Source organism: Syngnathus acus, chromosome 16 (genome assembly GCF_901709675.1).
Source record: "Syngnathus acus chromosome 16, fSynAcu1.2, whole genome shotgun sequence".
Classification (NCBI taxonomy): domain Eukaryota; kingdom Metazoa; phylum Chordata; class Actinopteri; order Syngnathiformes; family Syngnathidae; genus Syngnathus; species Syngnathus acus.
This window is the reverse complement of record NC_051101.1, coordinates 4354482-4373068: the sequence shown is the minus strand read 5'-3', so window position 1 is coordinate 4373068 and position 18587 is coordinate 4354482. Positions and strand designations below refer to the sequence as shown.

At 42.7% G+C, this 18587-nt stretch overlaps 1 protein-coding gene and 2 long non-coding RNA genes across 5 annotated transcripts in view; 2 read left to right on the top strand and 1 right to left on the bottom strand.

The window, feature by feature from the left end:
• The window catches only part of tshz1 (teashirt zinc finger homeobox 1), a 31634-nt gene that overhangs the window by 9405 nt on the left and 3642 nt on the right, over positions 1–18587 (bottom strand). Inside the window, exon 1 of one of the 3 annotated variants that reach the window (XM_037272829.1) lies at positions 7497–7654. The exons of the other annotated variants lie outside the window; for them this stretch is intronic. Coding sequence (XP_037128724.1) covers positions 7497–7590 — 94 coding nt within the window. The 5' untranslated portion in view covers positions 7591–7654. Of the gene's footprint in view, positions 1–7496; positions 7655–18587 lie in introns of those variants that run through there. 3 annotated transcript variants of the gene reach the window in all.
• Positions 949–3287, top strand: LOC119135343. Its single transcript, XR_005100547.1, has 2 exons — positions 949–1415; positions 1795–3287. It is a non-coding gene; the product is annotated as an uncharacterized LOC119135343 (long non-coding RNA).
• LOC119135342 lies at positions 11201–13628 on the top strand. Its single transcript, XR_005100546.1, has 2 exons — positions 11201–11706; positions 13234–13628. It is a non-coding gene; the product is annotated as an uncharacterized LOC119135342 (long non-coding RNA).

Below are 18587 nucleotides of genomic sequence, written 5' to 3'. Positions count from 1 at the left end.
AATAATGAAAAAAGCACAATATTATACAATATGTTAGAATGCAGAATTGTAAATACTTGACAGAATTTCCAGAGTTTTCCAAAATGTTGTTTACTGCTATGCATACGATACAAAAATTGTATAGTGAAAAGAATCAATGACGTGCACTAGTGATATGGATATGATATACGTAGCTACACCAACCTCAGAGCAGCTTTCAAGCTAAAAGTTCACCTGAACATCTGATGGGTTGAATTATGCAAAGATGACAGCGAAAGAGCCGGATATTAAGGATGAAGGCGATCATTTACTGATTCGTTCTCATCTGATTGTAGGCTTCTCCGTGTATCCCGTGCCTCCAGTGTGCCATAGGGGGGCTCACCTTCAAGTAACACCTCTGGTACATTTCCCCTTTGACTCTCAACACCCCCCTCCTTTCTTGTTTAATACCATCAAGCTCTTCCGCTCCCCCAGACGTGCTCACATGCTCACATGAGCCTCCCCCCAAGTGGAATAATAGGAGCATATGGTCTAGGCAGCACCTACAGGGCCTTAAATAACTGCTGCAGCATTCCAACTCGATGTACCAATTTATCTCTCACCCCTCTCTCCAGCCCATTTCAAAACACCTCTAGCCTGAGTTGAGCTCAGCAGATAGTAGCAGATGGGACATGTTATTCTGCAGATACATAGGGCTGCATAATGGACCTAAGCAGAAAGTGGTGGGTGAATGCGAATAAGCGCTGTACAAACAGGACGACTGCAGAAATTCTGCATTACTTGCAGATATTTAGTCAAGCAGCGGTAACAACAGTTTGCACCGGTAACAACAGTTTGCTAATAGAACTGCGTGAAAGTCTCTTTCAGAAAGCAACAAAAAAAGCTTAAATGAAAAAATCTCCCTGGGTGGCTCATGTTCAATGTCTTCACCAGCTGCCATAATAGTGCGATGGGAAAGTCCTCCATCAGCTACTTGCTCACCTTGAATAAACGCATCATGCCTAAATGTATCCATTGGAGCTTAATGTCGGGAATACATGACTGTAGGTCAAGCAGAAGAGGTCAGAGGTTAGACAGGTAGTCAGTGCTAAGCTTGTAGAGGTCACACTCTCATGTAAATACATCAATATGTCCCACAGACGCCCTTCCACCTGACCTCTAAAAAGTGCGCTATGGATTAACGGTAGCTCTGTCTTTTTACATATGATTGTGTGTGTATATATAGGTGTGGAATCCGTGTCAGCCTGGTTAGCATGTGTGTTTATGTGTGCATGTGTGTGAGAGAGAGAAAAGAAGTGTGAAAGGTACTGCTGTTTTATTTATAGAGTAAGCACTATTTATACCCAACTAAAAGATGGGTTTAGAGAAGCGGCTCTCAATTACAGAGGGCGCGTGCACACCAACACACATTCATGCATTGCTAGGAGCTGAATGAGGTAAGATTTTTTTTTTTTAAGTTTGTGATAAAAGTTGATTGACTAATGTTATTGATATCCAGTCTGCAGCCATGTTTTCCCCAAAAATAAAATTAAGCGTTGAAATAGTTTGTATGTGGCTGTGCTACCAGTCTTATTTTTGCTCAAATACTTCCACACACATGTTTTTGTAAGTTGTGAATGTGATATGAATAAAGTTGTTGTGAACACACATTTGTTGTACAAATACTATGACATAACTAGCGGCGATTGGAATGACCGAAGTGTGCGAGGCTAACTATTATTGTAGTCTCATTCACAACCATCTTTTTTTGTACTCTTGACGCTGACGTTTGTAGATCGAATTGTCTATTTAACCAGACATTTTGTTGCTGTATAGGACAAGACCGACAGAAGACGGAAAACTCAAAAATCCTGCTCAATTAGAAGGCAAGATGCCAAAACGCATGATCGTTGATTAGTTAAATTCAAGCTTTTAACGTGGAGTAAAGGCTGACTAATCGGTTCAACCACTAAAACACACACAGACACACACACAAATACACACACAAACACACGCGCACACACAGGTATGGCTGCAAGAAACATTGGGTCTTTTTTTTTTTACAAGCATACCCTAACAACACATTCAGATATTGGCAATACATATACTAAACAGCTGTATGTCAGTTGTGCAAGAGTTGTTTTTTTTTTTCTTCAGCCCACACTGACTGAGTGTTCTTCACGGAGTACGGGAGGGTTTAACATGCTGGGGATCAATACTGTGAACCAGCGGCAATCCATAGTAATTCATCTGGCTTTTTTTTACATGTTCATTCTCACTCACACTCACCATGTACAGAACCACAGAAGCGCAATACATAAATAAACACACCGGCATACCCCTAACCACAGAAACGCAGTAACACACACCTGAATGTCTGAAACGATTGCAGTCTCTATGCAAACGCAGGTTCAATAAACCCGGGAGGAATTTATTTATTTTTATTGAGCATATCAGCCCATCCTGGTCTCTGCATAACAAGGCTTGTATAATTAAACCATAAATTTAAGGGTGCTCCTTTAATTACCACAGACAATGTCAGGAGGCAGCAGAGTAAACAAATGGCGTTGAAGTGAACTAAGAAAAAAAAAAAAAACACTATGACAGACCAATGGAGATATTCGATTCGGTGGGCTTGTTGTTGCACTTGAAAAGAATGAATTGACTCTACTGTATGTGTAAAAGGAGCATGATATGTATGTCCTCCTTCTTATTCCAAGACAGCTTTTGAGTAATGCAGGCTTTCTGCAAAGTGAAAGGAAGAATAACCAGTGAAATCTTATCACTGAGCGCATGCCTAAGCGCAAATCTGTATATCTGCATGGAGAGGGTGGGAGAATGTTTAAATGTGTGTATTCATCTCTCTTACGGATAATACCGTTAGTAGTATAATGTATTTGTGTGAGGTGCATGAATGGATGGATTTGCGTGCGTGCGTGCACAAAGGCACATTTCAGGTCAATGTCAACATGCAGGCCTGCTTCCCAGCAGCTCAGCTAATTACACAAGAGCCCCGAAGGCCACTTAGAACAGGTTAGCTAATTAACAAACAGACTGATTGCAGATTAATTGAGAGGTGTTCCTAATCTCTCCCCCCCTAAACACAATGACAAATGCTAACTGATGCTAATTAGGTCGGTATGGAAGAGTGGATGTTGTATTTACAGTTGCAGTGGCTCATACGACTTGTAGCTTTAATACAGATACCTTTCAAATCCATTCATCCATCTTCCATCTGTGACTAAGGTCAAGGGTCTTGCAGCCTACCCCAGCTGATTAGGAGGCCTGAGGCAGTGAACACCCTAAACTGGTCAGCAGCCAATCGCAGGTCACAATTAGACAAACAGCCATTCACAACTACGTCAATGTGTAGTGTTCAATTAACCGACCAGAAATGTTACCTGGAGAAAAGCCATGCAGACAAGGTGGAGAACATGCAAACCCCACACACAAACCCAGAGCCCGGATTTAAACCCACGACTTTCACGTATCGAATACATTGTGACAAATATAGAATAATTTATGATATTTCACAGAGTAACTTATTACCTTCAATCAGGAAACAAGGGTAATACAGTAACACAACCCCAAAACTTCCTTGCTCACGAAGGTGTGCCAGTGACCTTTTGGTGTCCAATATGCCTGAGTTCATGTCTACTTCCTTGTATAGGTCATGAAATCTGAAACAGCCTCAACACAATGGGCTATGGCAGATTTCCGCAGCAAATGGAAGCCAATAGGTCCCTCAGGGGACCTGATCCAGCACCCATCTGTGATGACTGCCAGTGGGAAATACACACTGCTTTAACCCCCCCAACACACACACTCTGTCTCGCTCTCTTTCTGACTCACTTTCTTTCTCTCTCTCGGTGGTCGGCTGGTTAGCACATCTGCCTCACAGTGTGGAGGTTGTGGGTTCGATTGTAGCTCCAGCCTTCCTGCGTGGAGTTTCCCCGGGAACTCCGGCTTCTTCCCACATCCCAAAAACATGCATGGTAGGCCGATTGAGCACTCCAAATTTCCCGAAGGTGAGTGTGAATGGTTTGTCTATGTGTGCCCTGTGATTGGCTGGCAACCCTGTTCAGGGTGTCCCCCTGCCTAATGCCCGAAGTCAGCTGGGATAGGCTCCAGCACGCCTGTGACCCTCATGAGAAGGAGTTCAAAAAATGAATGGATAAAAGGATTGACTGATTGGTTGGTTGATTGATTGATATCACTCTCACATATGCAGTGCACATGCAAAGACAGACACACGTGTATTTTAAGCTGCCCCACAATATATACACACTTTCACCTTTCAACCTCTGACCTCCATCAGCACCAAAGTCAATAATCTTTGTCTATGCATTCCTTTCTCACTACCACCTGCATCTTTTGAAATCCCGCATCACCTGATTACACACACGGACAAGAAACCAAACAGTACATAGTACAAACACATTCACTAAGTACGCACGCACGCACACACACACACAATCCATGACAAGACAACAGCCAGCAGCAGCTGCTTCCATCTCCTAGCAACGGCCAGCCTGATACATGACCCAATGATGGATAATTACCGTAAATCACCACAGCTCACACACTAACAGGGAGCTAGAGGTAGGAGAGCTGGGGAAAGAATGGAAAACAAGGACATAGGAGGGAGGGAGGGAGGAGAGCAAACGGGCAGGGGGGGAGTTCAGAAAGAGTGGGTCCAGACTGGTCGTGTGTGCACTAATGCATCTTGAATAGCTCAAATTCATTTGCTTTTTGAAGCACACATTCATTTTGTCTTTGGTGTGCTAATGCACTCCGTCATATACAGTTTTAACACACACTCCAGCAAAGGGCCACGCAAAATAAATCCATGCATGACCACTACTGAAAACACATCAATACTGAGCAAAATGGGGAGGAAAAAAAAGGTCCACCTGCCGCTGCTCTAAGGCCATTATCACTGTAATCTGAAACTGTAGGCCACGCCTCCTACTGAAGCTCAGTCGGACGATTCAGCTCTTTCATAAGCAGGCGCCAATCAAAAAGGCAGACGGTGCTGGAGGGTGGCTTGTGATGACAAGAGAAACAGCTGCATTGATACAAAATAAATTACCACAAAAACTGAATTTTTTTCTTTTATTTGTGTAATTGGTCTACTTAATATATTATATATAAAAATAAATAAAATATTTACTTGATACACTTGATAGTTTGCTTTAATGTAACTGTATTTATATTTTCTAAACGAGATCATGCCTTTTTTTGTAAATAGTGTTATTCTAAAGTTGCAAACTTTGATAAAAAAAAATGCACGTGTTGTTTACTTCATTATCGCTCTTTGCCTCATTGCTTTGTCATTGTTTGTCATGTCCTCTTCTCCCCCCCCTCCCTCCCTGTACGAGTCCTGGCTTCTGCAGACATTTGATCTGGCTGCCTTGTGATAGATTGACAGGTAATGAGGAGGTTGAAGGAGCGACAGAGACAGGAGCAGGTGTTCAGCACAGTCTTTTTGGCCAGCGCTAAGCTGCCATGTCCTTCACTGCTACACCTCACGCGCCACTCTTCTTCCTTGCTCACTTACTGAATTCTTCCTCTCTTTTCCTGCCTTCTCCTCCCTTTCGCCATCCCCCTTTCTCTTCGCGAGCAAAGAGGACTATGCAATCCATCACACAATGACACGCTCGGACATGGACTGTCTTTATATGAAGGGAAAAAAAGAACAGCGATGTGGAAATAAATAGATAAATGAGCACTGAGTCCCATGGCAGAGGGAAAGTAGGACTTCAACTGGTTCATTCAGACCGCTTCAAGGAGAGACTGATTTGTAGCATCCAGTGCAGAGGAAACTTTTTTTTTTAAATTGGTCGAATGAAAAAAAAAACATCCGTTGTGCCTAATATTGTAGAAGATGCAATGCACGCTCAGTATCTTAATCCCTGAACACACAAATGTGCAACTGAGGTCAGCAAGTTGACATTCATTTTCGTCTTTTAATATTATTTAGTTGGTATTTATAATAATGGTGCTTTGATCGATTGGCCAGTGATCACGAACGGATAATTTCCGTGGAAAGGTATATAATTGTCATCTGATGTTTTTATACGTCTCTGAGAGAATGGCGGACATGAACCAAAAATCAGCATTCTTCTCTTTGAAATTATCTCAAATGATTTTTTGCGTACAGCTCTTGTATTGGATCTCAAGCGATTGTGCAGCTGTACATAATCAAGTGTTGTCTCAGTCGGAGCCCCCTCTACATCTGACCTGTTTCGGTACTGCTGACTCTGCATTGCTTAGTGTCATAGCTCACCAACTAAGCATGCAGGTGGAGTACAGAAGACAATTTAGTGAGAGCAGATTTCTGACAAACAATGAAAGGGAAGGATAGACGGCCTTGAAAAGGTCAAGCAAGGGAAAAATGTCTTTCCAAAGAGTAATTTCCTTCAACTTTGCTAGTCTGTATTTAAGTTTGCTTTAATTACAAGTAAAATATCTAACTAACCACTGTAGCATGAATATACGTATCTTGAAGGCAGTAAAGGCGGCGCTTGTTCTGCTGTCAAAAGTGCAGACAGTAGAATAAAAACAACAACTCTTGGGCCTATAAATCCATCTCTCTGCTTTACAACTAGCACTAAAGGGCGAGTCACCCTCCTAAATCAGCAGGCCAGAGGAGACGCCATGGTTAAAATGGGAAGCATTTGCATGTTTCTTCAAGCATTCCTAAGAGGTGAACAAGTAAGCAGTTATATCAACATTATAGTTCAAACACTTCAGATTGATGAAGAATGTTGATTACACTCAACGCGATGGATGCCGTGGACTCGCTGTCATAAAAGACTCTTCTAAAGTTAAGTGGGAGTTTGTATATAAATGAAGATTTTTATCGACATTTTCCTTTGAATCTGCATAACCACAAATGGATTTACTGTTGAAATCCAGCACCTGAGCAGCTCTCTTTCTTATTCCTAGTTACATAAAAGTTGCATCACATGGACAGTCTTACAGACACTTTAATTATTAAAAAGAAAGCCAGATAAAAGTGTGTAGAATTAAAGAGGAAGCCGCCAAGCTTAAAATGAGCCTTCCTCGATTGTCACTGTTCTCAAAGTGAATTTGCCATCAGAAAAAAAAAAAAAAAAGTAAAAAATGTCACCGATGGTATTCAAACACACTTTGCCGTCATTTAATAACTCCAATAGCCACACATATGTGCACAAACCTGCACGCGGGCACACACACACGGACCAAACACACAGACACCCACAAATACGCACTTTTTAAGCCCTCGCTTGGCATCAGCTGTCACGCAACCTGTCTCGGAAAACTAAGCAGAGACAGACGCTGTCAACTTAGAGTGCCTCAAATGCCCACACTGAGAAAGGCAGAGGAGAAATCAGGCCTGTCTCCCGGTATAATTTGCACTAATCCTTCATGGGAGATAGTAAAGTCTATGGCATATCTGCCTAATAGCATCAGTCAGCGGCAGGTTCTAATCTCATATTTAGACCCGTTTCCATCACGGACTGACGACAAAAGCACCAGCACAGTGTGATTACCTTCTTCTTCTGCTTCTTCTTCTTTTACATTTCTGCATGACTTGACTTCTGATAATGGTGGAGGTTTGACAAAATATAAGACGCAAAACTTCATCTCTTAGTGGAGGTGGGAAGAAAGTCATTCCAGGCAACTATAAAAACAGGTAGATTGAGGCAAAGGGAATCAAGTAGCTGGCTTTCCACTGAGTATAAACCTGCTGGAGTCTGCACACACAATCACGCGAGTGCACATTTACATTTACAAAACACGAGCGTATTTGCGTGCAAGCGCCAACACACAGTGCACACACACCTTTTCAGAGCATTTACAACCTGTGGTGTTTGTCCTGTTCTGCTGGCTCCTTTTACCACGTGCATTTGAATGCGGACTGGAGTGCATCCCTCTCTTTCAGACAGCACCATAAAAGAAGACGCACACAATGAGGGCTCCTTTGAGTCGAGTGGGGCTGCCTGGGGGTAGGCAAGCACCTCCAAAACTGCCACAGTGCTTTAACTTGCGTCGCAATGAGGTGCTAAGCCTTTCTGAATAATAAGAGATTACTCATAAAGATGACAAACAGAATAGAAACAAACTACACAAATGCCCTTTAGTAGCAGGTTTTTCTACAACTGCGTGCGAGTGTGTGTGTGCGTTTGTGTGTGTGCGTGTGTGTGCGTGCGTGCGTCAGTCAGCCGAGAGAAGGGAGACAAAAGTAGGGGCAGTAGTGCAAGGATCCTAATGAAGCCGTAAATCAGAGTCCGATGAGAACAGACTCTGAAGGGAGATCACATCACTGGAGATCAATGCAGACAGCCGTACGCACACGCACGCACGCACAAACACGCACACACCAGGATGAAGATGAGAAGCAGCCAGACGCAAACACATGCCAGAATTCCCTAGCGAGGCCGACTTATGGACGTACAAGCGAGTACGTGTGCATAAACGCACGGAGACCAAAGCGCACGCTGTCATCTCCAAGCTATTAAACTGTGTCCATGCTATCCCACTAGAACCCACCCATGGGTTGAGGAGTCCCACCTTTTTTGTTCAATCCAGCTCGTCGAAATCACATCGGCTGTGATATATGGTGCCATAACTCTGATAGCCACAATCAATCTCTGCTTTAAAGACACATCCATCTTCAGGAATGCTGATGGTGTGGGGAGGAATAGGAGGAGGAGAAGCAGGGGGAAAAGGGGTGCTGCTCTGACCTCATTGTTTTGGGTTTTGGGGTCTTTATAGGTCATCTGGGATCCACTGAGTGATATCTGTCAGCTCACATTTGCCTTCAAGAGTAAGGCTCATGAAAATAAATGACAACGGTGTCTTCCAAAACCCATTCCACCAACCTACAAAAAACCTCCAAAAGTAATAAAAAGTAAAAATCTTCATAGAAAAGCGCAAGCTGGTATAATTGCAAATATTGTTAGCTCCCATAATTGTTATGGCAAGTTCCCATAATAGCTACGTACATACGTATAAGTTGAGCACAGTACAGTACATTGAGTTTTGCATCTTGCTGGCGCTTGGTGGAATCCTTGCAGCTCCAAAACCATCACTTGTCAGGAGGCCCCCAAAAATGTTTAGATTGGTCAATAATTGGTAAAAAGAACATCCACACATGTGGACTGACCAACGACCAGTGATACAATGTCAAATACTTTAAGTCTCTCGTTTCACTAGTAAACGCAACACTTTCCTCTGCTCTGGACCAAAAGCTTTTCTTGGCCATTGTACGACTGAAACACTCAGCATTGGAACTCCCACACGACACACTACCTTGGGCTGTGTGTACAGAGGAGGGGGCGGGAAGGATTTAGTAGACTGAGATGGGAGAGTTGAAAGGGATGAACTATTCATGACCTCTAGGAAGGGTCACCACTCTGTGATACCGCCACTGAATATTGGCCACAGTGACATATAACGGCTTTTAACCCTCTTAGACAAAGAAAGGAAACATTTAGACTGTCAGGAAGGCTCCCTTCTGTTTTCTTCTTTTGGGGTTTTGCTTCCCTTCACTGGCTCCTTTTCTTCTTTTCTTACCACCTCATGCTGCCGAAAGTTGGATTTTTAATTATTGAACAAAGACTCTCACAGAATTTCTGCAGAAGCTCTTCAGGCTTTCTGTCCTGTCTGCCAAGTATCAATCGATAGAAGAGTTACTGGTGCATTCTAATGTTATGTAGTTTTGTTGTTTTATGATTTCGATCTAAACTTACTGTAAGTAATGTGTGAATTCTGACCCAAGTGACACGAAGAACCCGGAAGAGTGAAGTAATATCAAGTACAGGGGATGTAAAAAGTCTACACACCACTGTTCAAATGGCAGGTTTTTGTGATTTAAAAATGAGCCCAAACTAAATTTAAATCTAAATGAAATACGGGCTAAACCTGTACAACTTAAATTTAAACACGTGTGGATGTTTTTTTTTTACCAATTAGTGACCTAGTTAATGCCTTTGAAATTATTTTTCCACACTTCTCTGATTGATACCTTAAAAACAATAAGATGCTGTACTCTACAAGACATGGCTTTAAGATGTGACGACATTTGAACTTTATTTGGACTTAATCAGAGGCACTTCAAATGGTGGCAGGTCTGTGCTGACTCCCATTTAACATGAGTTTAGATGTGATCGAAGCCACATCCCCAGTTATGACAGTGTGCGAACTTGAATAACATTTACTGTTTTTTTTTACTTCTTCTCTGGAAATATTTCTTCCCAATTGAGTTGCAAAGTTTATTGTTCATAATAATGGTGGTGAAAAACAATGCTAATTCTTGTTGCTGGAGTTTCCAGTGGTGTGGAACTGAATTGCATTCATCATTGGTAAAATGAATTCCAAGACATTTTGCAGCATCTTTTTGACAATTGGGATGGCTGATGCAACAAGACAACAATCCAAAGGACACAATTAAATCAACAGGAAAATGGCTTCAGCAAAAGAAAATAACAGCTTCTTGAGAGACCAGTGTCCTGATAGCAACGTGATTAAGATACTGTAGTATCGTATCATGAGAGTGATTCACAAGGGATATTCCAAGAATATTGTGAAACTACAGCAGTTTGGAAAGGGGAATGCCCCATATTCCAAAACTCAAAATTCCAACATTAAAGTGAGATGCTTTAATGGTTCTGGAACTGGCTCCGATGAAGTTTACCCTGGCAAGGAATGACAATATGGATGGATGAAGGGTGCGGATGAAAGGTGAGCCGGTGATGGATGGGAGGAAGTTCGAAAAAGTGCAAATGCACGGTGCTGAGACATTAACTCAAAAAGTTGTAGAGAGCATGCCGTAACTTTACAGAACTAACTTGCTATTGTAACTCTCGCTTTCAGACCCCTTTAGACCTCCAACGGAGGTTCGACCAGGCAGGAAAGCAGAAATCTCCTTGTCAAACGACACTTTTGTGGCAGCTATGCAGAATGTCAATGTAAGCAAAGAATGTTAGAGGGAGAGTGTAACCAGAAGGCAGCCAATAAAAATGTCTTCAAGCCGACTCCTTGATTTAACTCCAACAATAAAGTGATGTATGTTATTGGGAGTAAATTATCAAATTGTTGCTGAGAAACCTAAACTGGTTTTCCAAAGTTAAATGATCCTCAATGTTTTTGGGTTTGGACTGACAGGCAATTTCTTATATAATTGTGGACTCACACTGTAGTCAATCAGGTACGCCCAGTTGTAATGAATACAGAGCGGACGGAACCATAACAGGGCCTTTTTTTAGCACCAGTCAAAGTGAACAGGGAGGGTTGAGGTAGTCGGTGGGAAGGGGGGAGAAAATGAGGAGAGTGAACGGCGGGGGTGGGCTGAGGGTGTAGAGATGAGGGAGGAAGGGAACAAGGGAGAGAGGGAGGGTTGAGTGTTGGAATGAACTCTCTCAGGCTTTGTGGTGCGCGTTTCCCAAGGCCCCTGCCTGGCCCCTTTGATAAATGACACATGTCATTCTGTCAGCTTGTGACACTGCAGCTGGGAGGCCCTGTGATGTATGGCTCTGCTGAAAAAGGAAATCAACTTTTTTCCCCCTCTCGCTCTCTCCTTATCCCAATGTCTGTCTGCCTCTCTCGTCCCTTCTCCCTCTGCTCTCTCCCTCCTCCCCTCAGCCTGGGCTGAGTGCATGGCCTTTTTATATGAGGATTTAGGTTTCCCCTGGTCTAGTGAGCTCCCACCTCCTCTTTCTTCCTACTGCAATAGAGAGGCATACGCAAAGCCAGGTTGAGGTTAGTTCATTCTCAAAGCCACGCATGCACACACTGCGTTATTATCATCTTGTGCAAGGCTGAAACTTCAGGAAAGGACACTGTATTGGAGTTGAACACAGGTTTCTTTCTTTCTCTCCGTGTGTGCGCGTGCGTGTGTGTGTGAGGGGTGGGGGGCACAGAATTCCAGTTAAGCAGGATGACTGGTGTCTCCCACTGGGTCATCTGTCATCCATGTGTTTGACTGGAGGATGAGCACATGCAGCTTAACTGTACACACACACACAAACACACGCACGCATGCGCACACATGCAGTCCCACAGGAACTGGGAATGAACTTTGAAAAGTAAGCCACGCACACACACATGCAAGTATAAACATAAGCCCTTGAAAAGCAAGAAAAAGCAAGGAGCCTGCACCATCAATCTTCAAACGGTGAAAACACTTATGATGTAGAGATGTTATTTTGTAGTGCAAAAGGATCCAGCCAATGAACCGTTCCCAAGAGGCCAACCCTCGGCCGCCCTCATGGCAGACAGCCTATCACAGCAACCAACTGACCCCTCCTCTCCAAGCACCGCCCACACAATGGGTGGGCTTAAGTAGAGTAACTGAAATAAATAATTACTTTAATTACAGTATGAAGGCATAGTAAAAAAAAAAAAAAGAAAATCACATCATAGTATTTTTGGGTCATAGTACATATACGGTAAACTGAGCTGAGGAGAAGGATAAAACTGAGACAAAAGGAGAAAGAGAGCAAACAAAACATTGAAGGGAATTCACAGATTGTCCGTACTGCGGCTACCTGGAGGTCATGACCTGTTCACGACCCCATCAGATGTCTTCTCTGGTTGGGGGGTAGGTCAAGGGAGGGGGGGGGGAGGAAGGCATCATTAGGACTGAATGATGAGTGGTGCGAATGTCAGACGACTGTAGAGCAGAACTACCACTGCATTTATACGTGCCAGAAGGCCCTCACAACACTGTAAACAGCAGTGTGTGTTTGTCTGTGCACATGCTTGCTTACTTGGGGGGAGGGGGGGTCATCACCACTGGTATGCACCCCGTTAACAAGCTGCCTCTGTGATCCATGGGGCAGTGACATACCCAAGGAAATTTGTTTTTTGCTGAATGTTTTGATTTCTCTGAAAATCACAATGAAAAAAGAAGAAAGTGATATAAGTAAATGAGGGAAGTGACTTGACAAGAGGGGCAGTATGCTGTCGTTTGCAAAGCCAAAGGGAGCCGTGTAGGACCTCAAGGTCAGCTGATTAACAACACATTCACAAGCCAAAGTGGCGAGAAGGCGAAGAACTTGCTACATCGAGTCTGCCCCATTCCTGTGCTCCCAGTTGCGTGCATGCACCTCAATTAATCACTGCAATCGTTACACCATGGTAATACCAAAAACAATCTTGATGATCACAGGCACAAACAAAATTTCAAATTGCTATCATCCATCTCACCTGCCCCTACAGAATGAGGAAGGGGGTTCGAGGTGGATGAGTGATCCGCTCATTGCTCTCCCTTTCTGTTTTCTAAAGGCCTCGCCAGCACCATGATAGTGAAAAATTAACAACAGGCAGCCAAATGGGTGAAGGCGCCAAGGAGATGGAATCAATGCACGGCATCTGCGGCAAGAGCAGCTATGTAAAACACTTGCCTTAAGTCAGCCGCATCCGGTTAATATTTAATCCCTCCATCTATCTCCACAAAGAGCATTTCCCTTTTAGCTTTAGCTGCCGTTTACTTTGATTACACACAAGCGTTTAGGGTGAGCGGGGGCAAAGCAAGAATGATAAGAGAGCATGCATGCTAAGTGATTTGCATGGGGATGGGAATATTTTCAGGTCTGATAATCACTCCGAAACAGGCCATTGCCAGTTTCAGGCGAAAGAGAAGATATAGGCCGGAAGAAATAAAAATAAATACATAATTTTAAAAAATGATGCATAATAATGTAACTCTAAAAACATCCTGGATTCACTCAGAGGGCTTCTTTTACTATAAAACACGAGATGCAATTAGAGTGGGAGTAGCAAAATAACAGCAATATCTGTGTGAAAAATTATTTCAAGACAGTAAATCCAAAACTCACAACATGAACATGCAAATAAATCTTTTTGTATTTCTGGGCAACCTTCTGTACTAGCATTTATTTTTATTTTTGTGCTGCCGTTTTTGCTTCTTGCTTCTACAAAGCAGCCTCGTGCTTATTCTGTATGGGAACTGAAAACAGTGTGAGCAGTGTGCCAAAAGGTCAATAAAATTTTGAAATACACCAAACACATGTGATATGCTCTATAATTAGAAAAGGTTACTTAAACTAATTTGTATCTGTTTCACACATACCGAAACCGCTATGGCCAACCGTCTGCCGGTCTTTTACTCACTGCACTTGGATGAAACATCACATCATAAAACCTTGTGCCACAGCAGAAATAACATTAGAAAATGTAGAATGGCATCATGAAGAATGTAGAATATTGGCAGCTATGTGTTAAACCAACATAGTGGATAACTGGTGAGAAACATGTTAGTTACTCTGAAGCTGCAATTCGGAAGTATTCAACACATGACAACAGTACTACCGCTGATAGAAATTAAGCTCTCAGTATGATGCAATGCAGTTCTAAAGCCACTGCAAATTACAACCATATAATTGTTAGTTGAATTTCTCCCTGAGACAGTCAATAAAACAGAACATTATGAAGTCAGCAAAAGCATTTGTTTATACTGTTCTCGTGTTGTATCTCATCAAATAGTCTGAGCTGCCAACCTATAGAAATTCCCTTCCAGAACATTTCATCTGAATGCCAGGAACATAAATTAATCATACATAGAGTAAAATATTTACTAAGATGATGATGAAGTTCAGTTGTGTCACTGCCCTTGTTTCTCATCGCTAGCACCAATCGGGGTTGGCCTCAAGTCTTTAGCTTTTGGCTATCACCGAATGTGGCTGGCACGTAGTGTTCACTGCGAGCACTACTTTTAGTGGACCACATCGGTAGAACAATGACAATCTAAAATGGGTTTGTTGTCAAACATTTATCTTGCAACTATTTAGCAAGTATTTTCAGGATTATATTTTTCAAATATTTAAATAATCATAATCTGTGTTACGGTCCTAACGAGCAAGCATTCAGTGATTTCCACAACAAAATACGAACAATCCGAAACAGTTGGGAGCTCTGTATATTGCAGGTCATAATGTTGTTGTGTTCATCTTTTGTCACTGCCATGCCTGCATTTTTACATTGTTTTTGGATAAATAAGCAGGAGATGGCACGTGGAAAAAAAAAAGGCCACTCTCACACCTTCAGTGACAGACAACGATCATCATGATCAAGCACGATCAAGCACGCCGAGTTATTGATCAGCAAGCATCTGCTGCTGGCTGCTGCCTCGAAGAGGAAGAGGAGTGAGGCTGCAACATCTATGACGACTGACAAGGGTAAAATGTTACTTTTCTCGCACCTATATCGACAGCTGGACGTGTGTGTGTGTGTGTGTGTGTATGTGCGTGTGTGTGTGTGTGTGTGTTTGTGTGTGCACCCGTATGTCAGGGGAGGAGCTGGGAAGAATACAACTAAATGTGTGTGAGGAAGAAAATGGTGGGGGTGGGGGCATTTGGCCTGCAATAATTCTTAATTGACACCTGTCAGGATAATGGCGGCGGGCACAGCTGTTGGGGGAGAATTTGTCCATCGTCTCATTCTTCTGTCAGCTCTAATACACATCCTAAAGCGGCACGTCCACCCTTTTCCCTGCCTGCCGACCTTAAGCCCCTATCTCACTGAGCAGCGAACAATTGCGAGTTTTTTTGAAGGCAGCGTTCTCGTCAGGGTTCGTTCAAGGTCGCAAATGTTCACCAACAATGGCCTGCACTTTTTTGTTGCAAGGAATTTCCTTATGACAAGAAAACGGGGAAACTTACTGTAAGTGCAAGGGATAAAAAAGGAAATAGGAAGTGCAGGGGTAAAAGGCGAGATGAGAGGTCCTTAAAAGAGGTGGGGGAGCGCGAGAGCGAGAGAGAAGGGGGGGGGGGGGGGGGGGGCATTAGATGATGCAGAGGAGCATGCCGGGTTTGGGTGTCCCTGGATAGGACTCTTGTGAAGTGGGCCCATCTTGTTTGTCTTGTTTGTTTGTTGGCATCAAAGCTGTGCCTCTCTCACTCCCCCTGCTTACTGATGTAATGAGTGGGTAAGCTCCATGTTGTTGTTGTTTTTTGCTTGCACTGAGGAATTCAAATACTTATTAGACAAAATATTCTGTAATTGCTCATCTTTTATTGATAGAAGCAACATGTTAAATTTGGCTCGAGCAGCCAACACGCATTGCCTCTTGAGCAGCCAAGGCACTGATCAAGAGAGCAAATGTACCCTGCCTCCAAAAATGTAACACTTTAGTTAAGAAAATTTTAGATGTCAATTTTTGCGCCTTAAATCTTGCATGACTACTTCCTTCCAGCGATTCCCTGCTTGTCTTCCTCATGTCTTTGAATAATGCGCCACAATGTTTCGATAAATTTGCCCTTAAATCTCACATTTCCTCTACTAAAAGCAATTTTAAGAAGTCACCCTCAAAGCGCAGATAACAGCATGCGTGCATTTATCAGAAGTTTTGATCCAATCTTAATGTCACTAAACAAAAAGACTTCACTGCTACTGCTTTCTGCTGCGACATTATAAAATTACCAATAAACAATAATGATTCAGAAATTTAAAAAAATTCCACGGAAATCAGGAAAAAGACTTCATGTCAGCTCAGTCCCGGAAGGCAGCTTTCTATCCGTTTTAAAGTTCTTTTTCGGATCCCATGACTTGTTGCTGTTTTTATGCACTGCGAGGCAAGCAACAAAGCACATCTGGCTACTTTAATGATATGATTTCCCATCATACTAAGCCACCTGCATGGAGCTGGCTTCACTTTAACCATTAGGTATGTGTGCGTGTCTGTGCGCATGCATCTATTTCTGTGTGCATAAAGTGCAGCAAGGACAACACAACCACCCGTTCTGATGGGAGAGTGCCTTCGGGGCATGTCTGGTTAAGGATGCCCTGAAACAAGGTGGTTTCTGCATATCTGGTCTTTTTTACTTCCTTATCTATGAAAGTACACAATGTTTAAACTTCCTTAATAGCGGCTATTAGTCACTCGTAATCAATACCATACTGTTGCAGCAGGTATTGAGAACACTCATCTCTAACAGTTGCGAGCACAGATGAGACACAAACCAACAGACCAAGAGTCTTAGTGACATGAAAGTAGCCTTTAAATGGACCAAATTAAACAATTTGTGAGATGGCGCAGGAGGAAAAATTGCTATTGATACATCCAATCAATGCCACATGCTAACAGAAATTCTGCCCTAACTATAGTAACCTTGAGCGGAGTCCGAATAACACACACACACACACACACATACACACACACTGACTACGAGGGAATGCCTCAAACACACACAGCAAAACTAAAACAGGGAAATAGAAGGGGTTGCTGTGGATCAATGTGTTTTCCAGCTCCCCTTTTGATTGTGGGGAGTGAACAGATTTGACAGACTGAGGTGTTAAATGTGAGAGATACTTTTCTAAGGTTGTTTTTGTGCTCCAGTAGGGAAACAAAACAAAAAAAAAGAGATGAGGTGTGTGTGTAGTGTCTTTGAAAATGGGTCCTCCTGCAGAGGATGACTAACATGGTATGGTTACAATTACACCCGTTCAAGTTATTCATTCCAGGAAAACTAACTCCGGTACGTGCTCAGATACACTCTCTCTAACGCTGTTACACTCTTGAAATGGATTCGTTTACACTCTCAATTTCACATACAAGTAATTTTTAGCGTTGATTTTGACACAATTGTTTTATAAAATGCGGAGTCATCATTAGAACGACATTTGACAATTTTGGAGGTGGGGTGAAAAAAAAAGCCAGTTCTTTTGCTTAAACACTTTTTTTTTTTAAAAACTGGGGAACGAGCACACCTCGAGATGACACACTCCGTGGGACAGCGGTTTAGACAGAAAGGCGGTGGGGCACATAAATCCGGGCATACTGTTGATTTCAGGGGGAGAATATCGCATAACAGTATCATCAAGTAAGAGCACAAAGGTCGCTGTGTAATCTTAGCTACCCCGAGCATGCAAAATCATTAATCCCTGGGCACAGCAAGCCTCCAGCTGGGAATAAACTGGAGGCCTTCAGCGAGGCAGCGACAGAACTGAGGCGGGACGCCGTTTTCTTTTTTTTTTTTTTCCCCCTCCAACTTTCACACAGCCAAAATATTATGATGTGGCTGTGATTTAATCCGAGGAGCGCAACATGCGCTAAAGTGTAAACACGTCTACGGAATGCCTTATTTTAAGAGGGTTCACAAGAGGCTTATACATGAAGATGTTGGAAGTGGTCATTAATACAAAAATGAAAACTTCTGCAACAGCTGGGAATGCTCCATCCACTCACTTTTTTTTTTTTTTTTTTAAGAAAAACGTTTCATTCCACTTTTAATTACAGAAATGCATTTGAAGTGAAATAATGTGAAGGAAAAGAATTTGAAAGAAAATGTGGTTCGCCGTCGTTGCTTCAACATGCTTATTACTAGGTTATAAGAGGGGTTGGCGGTGAGGGTGGCGAGGGCTTACTAAAGGTCATTAACTGGCATTGTCTCCTGACGTGATTAGTCAGGTAGCAAAGTCCATTTGTCACCTGCACAGGCAAATTGAGTTGGTGCTGCACTAGGGGCTATGGGGACTGTATAATATCAGCTTGATTACATCAAGGCAGCTGCGGACTTGACACCTTACTGAATTTGTCAGCATTAATCGTTAGGGCCTGTCACAAATCCATCAGCAGCACAGATAATTAGGGCTCTCTCTAATGAAGCCGACGGGTATAG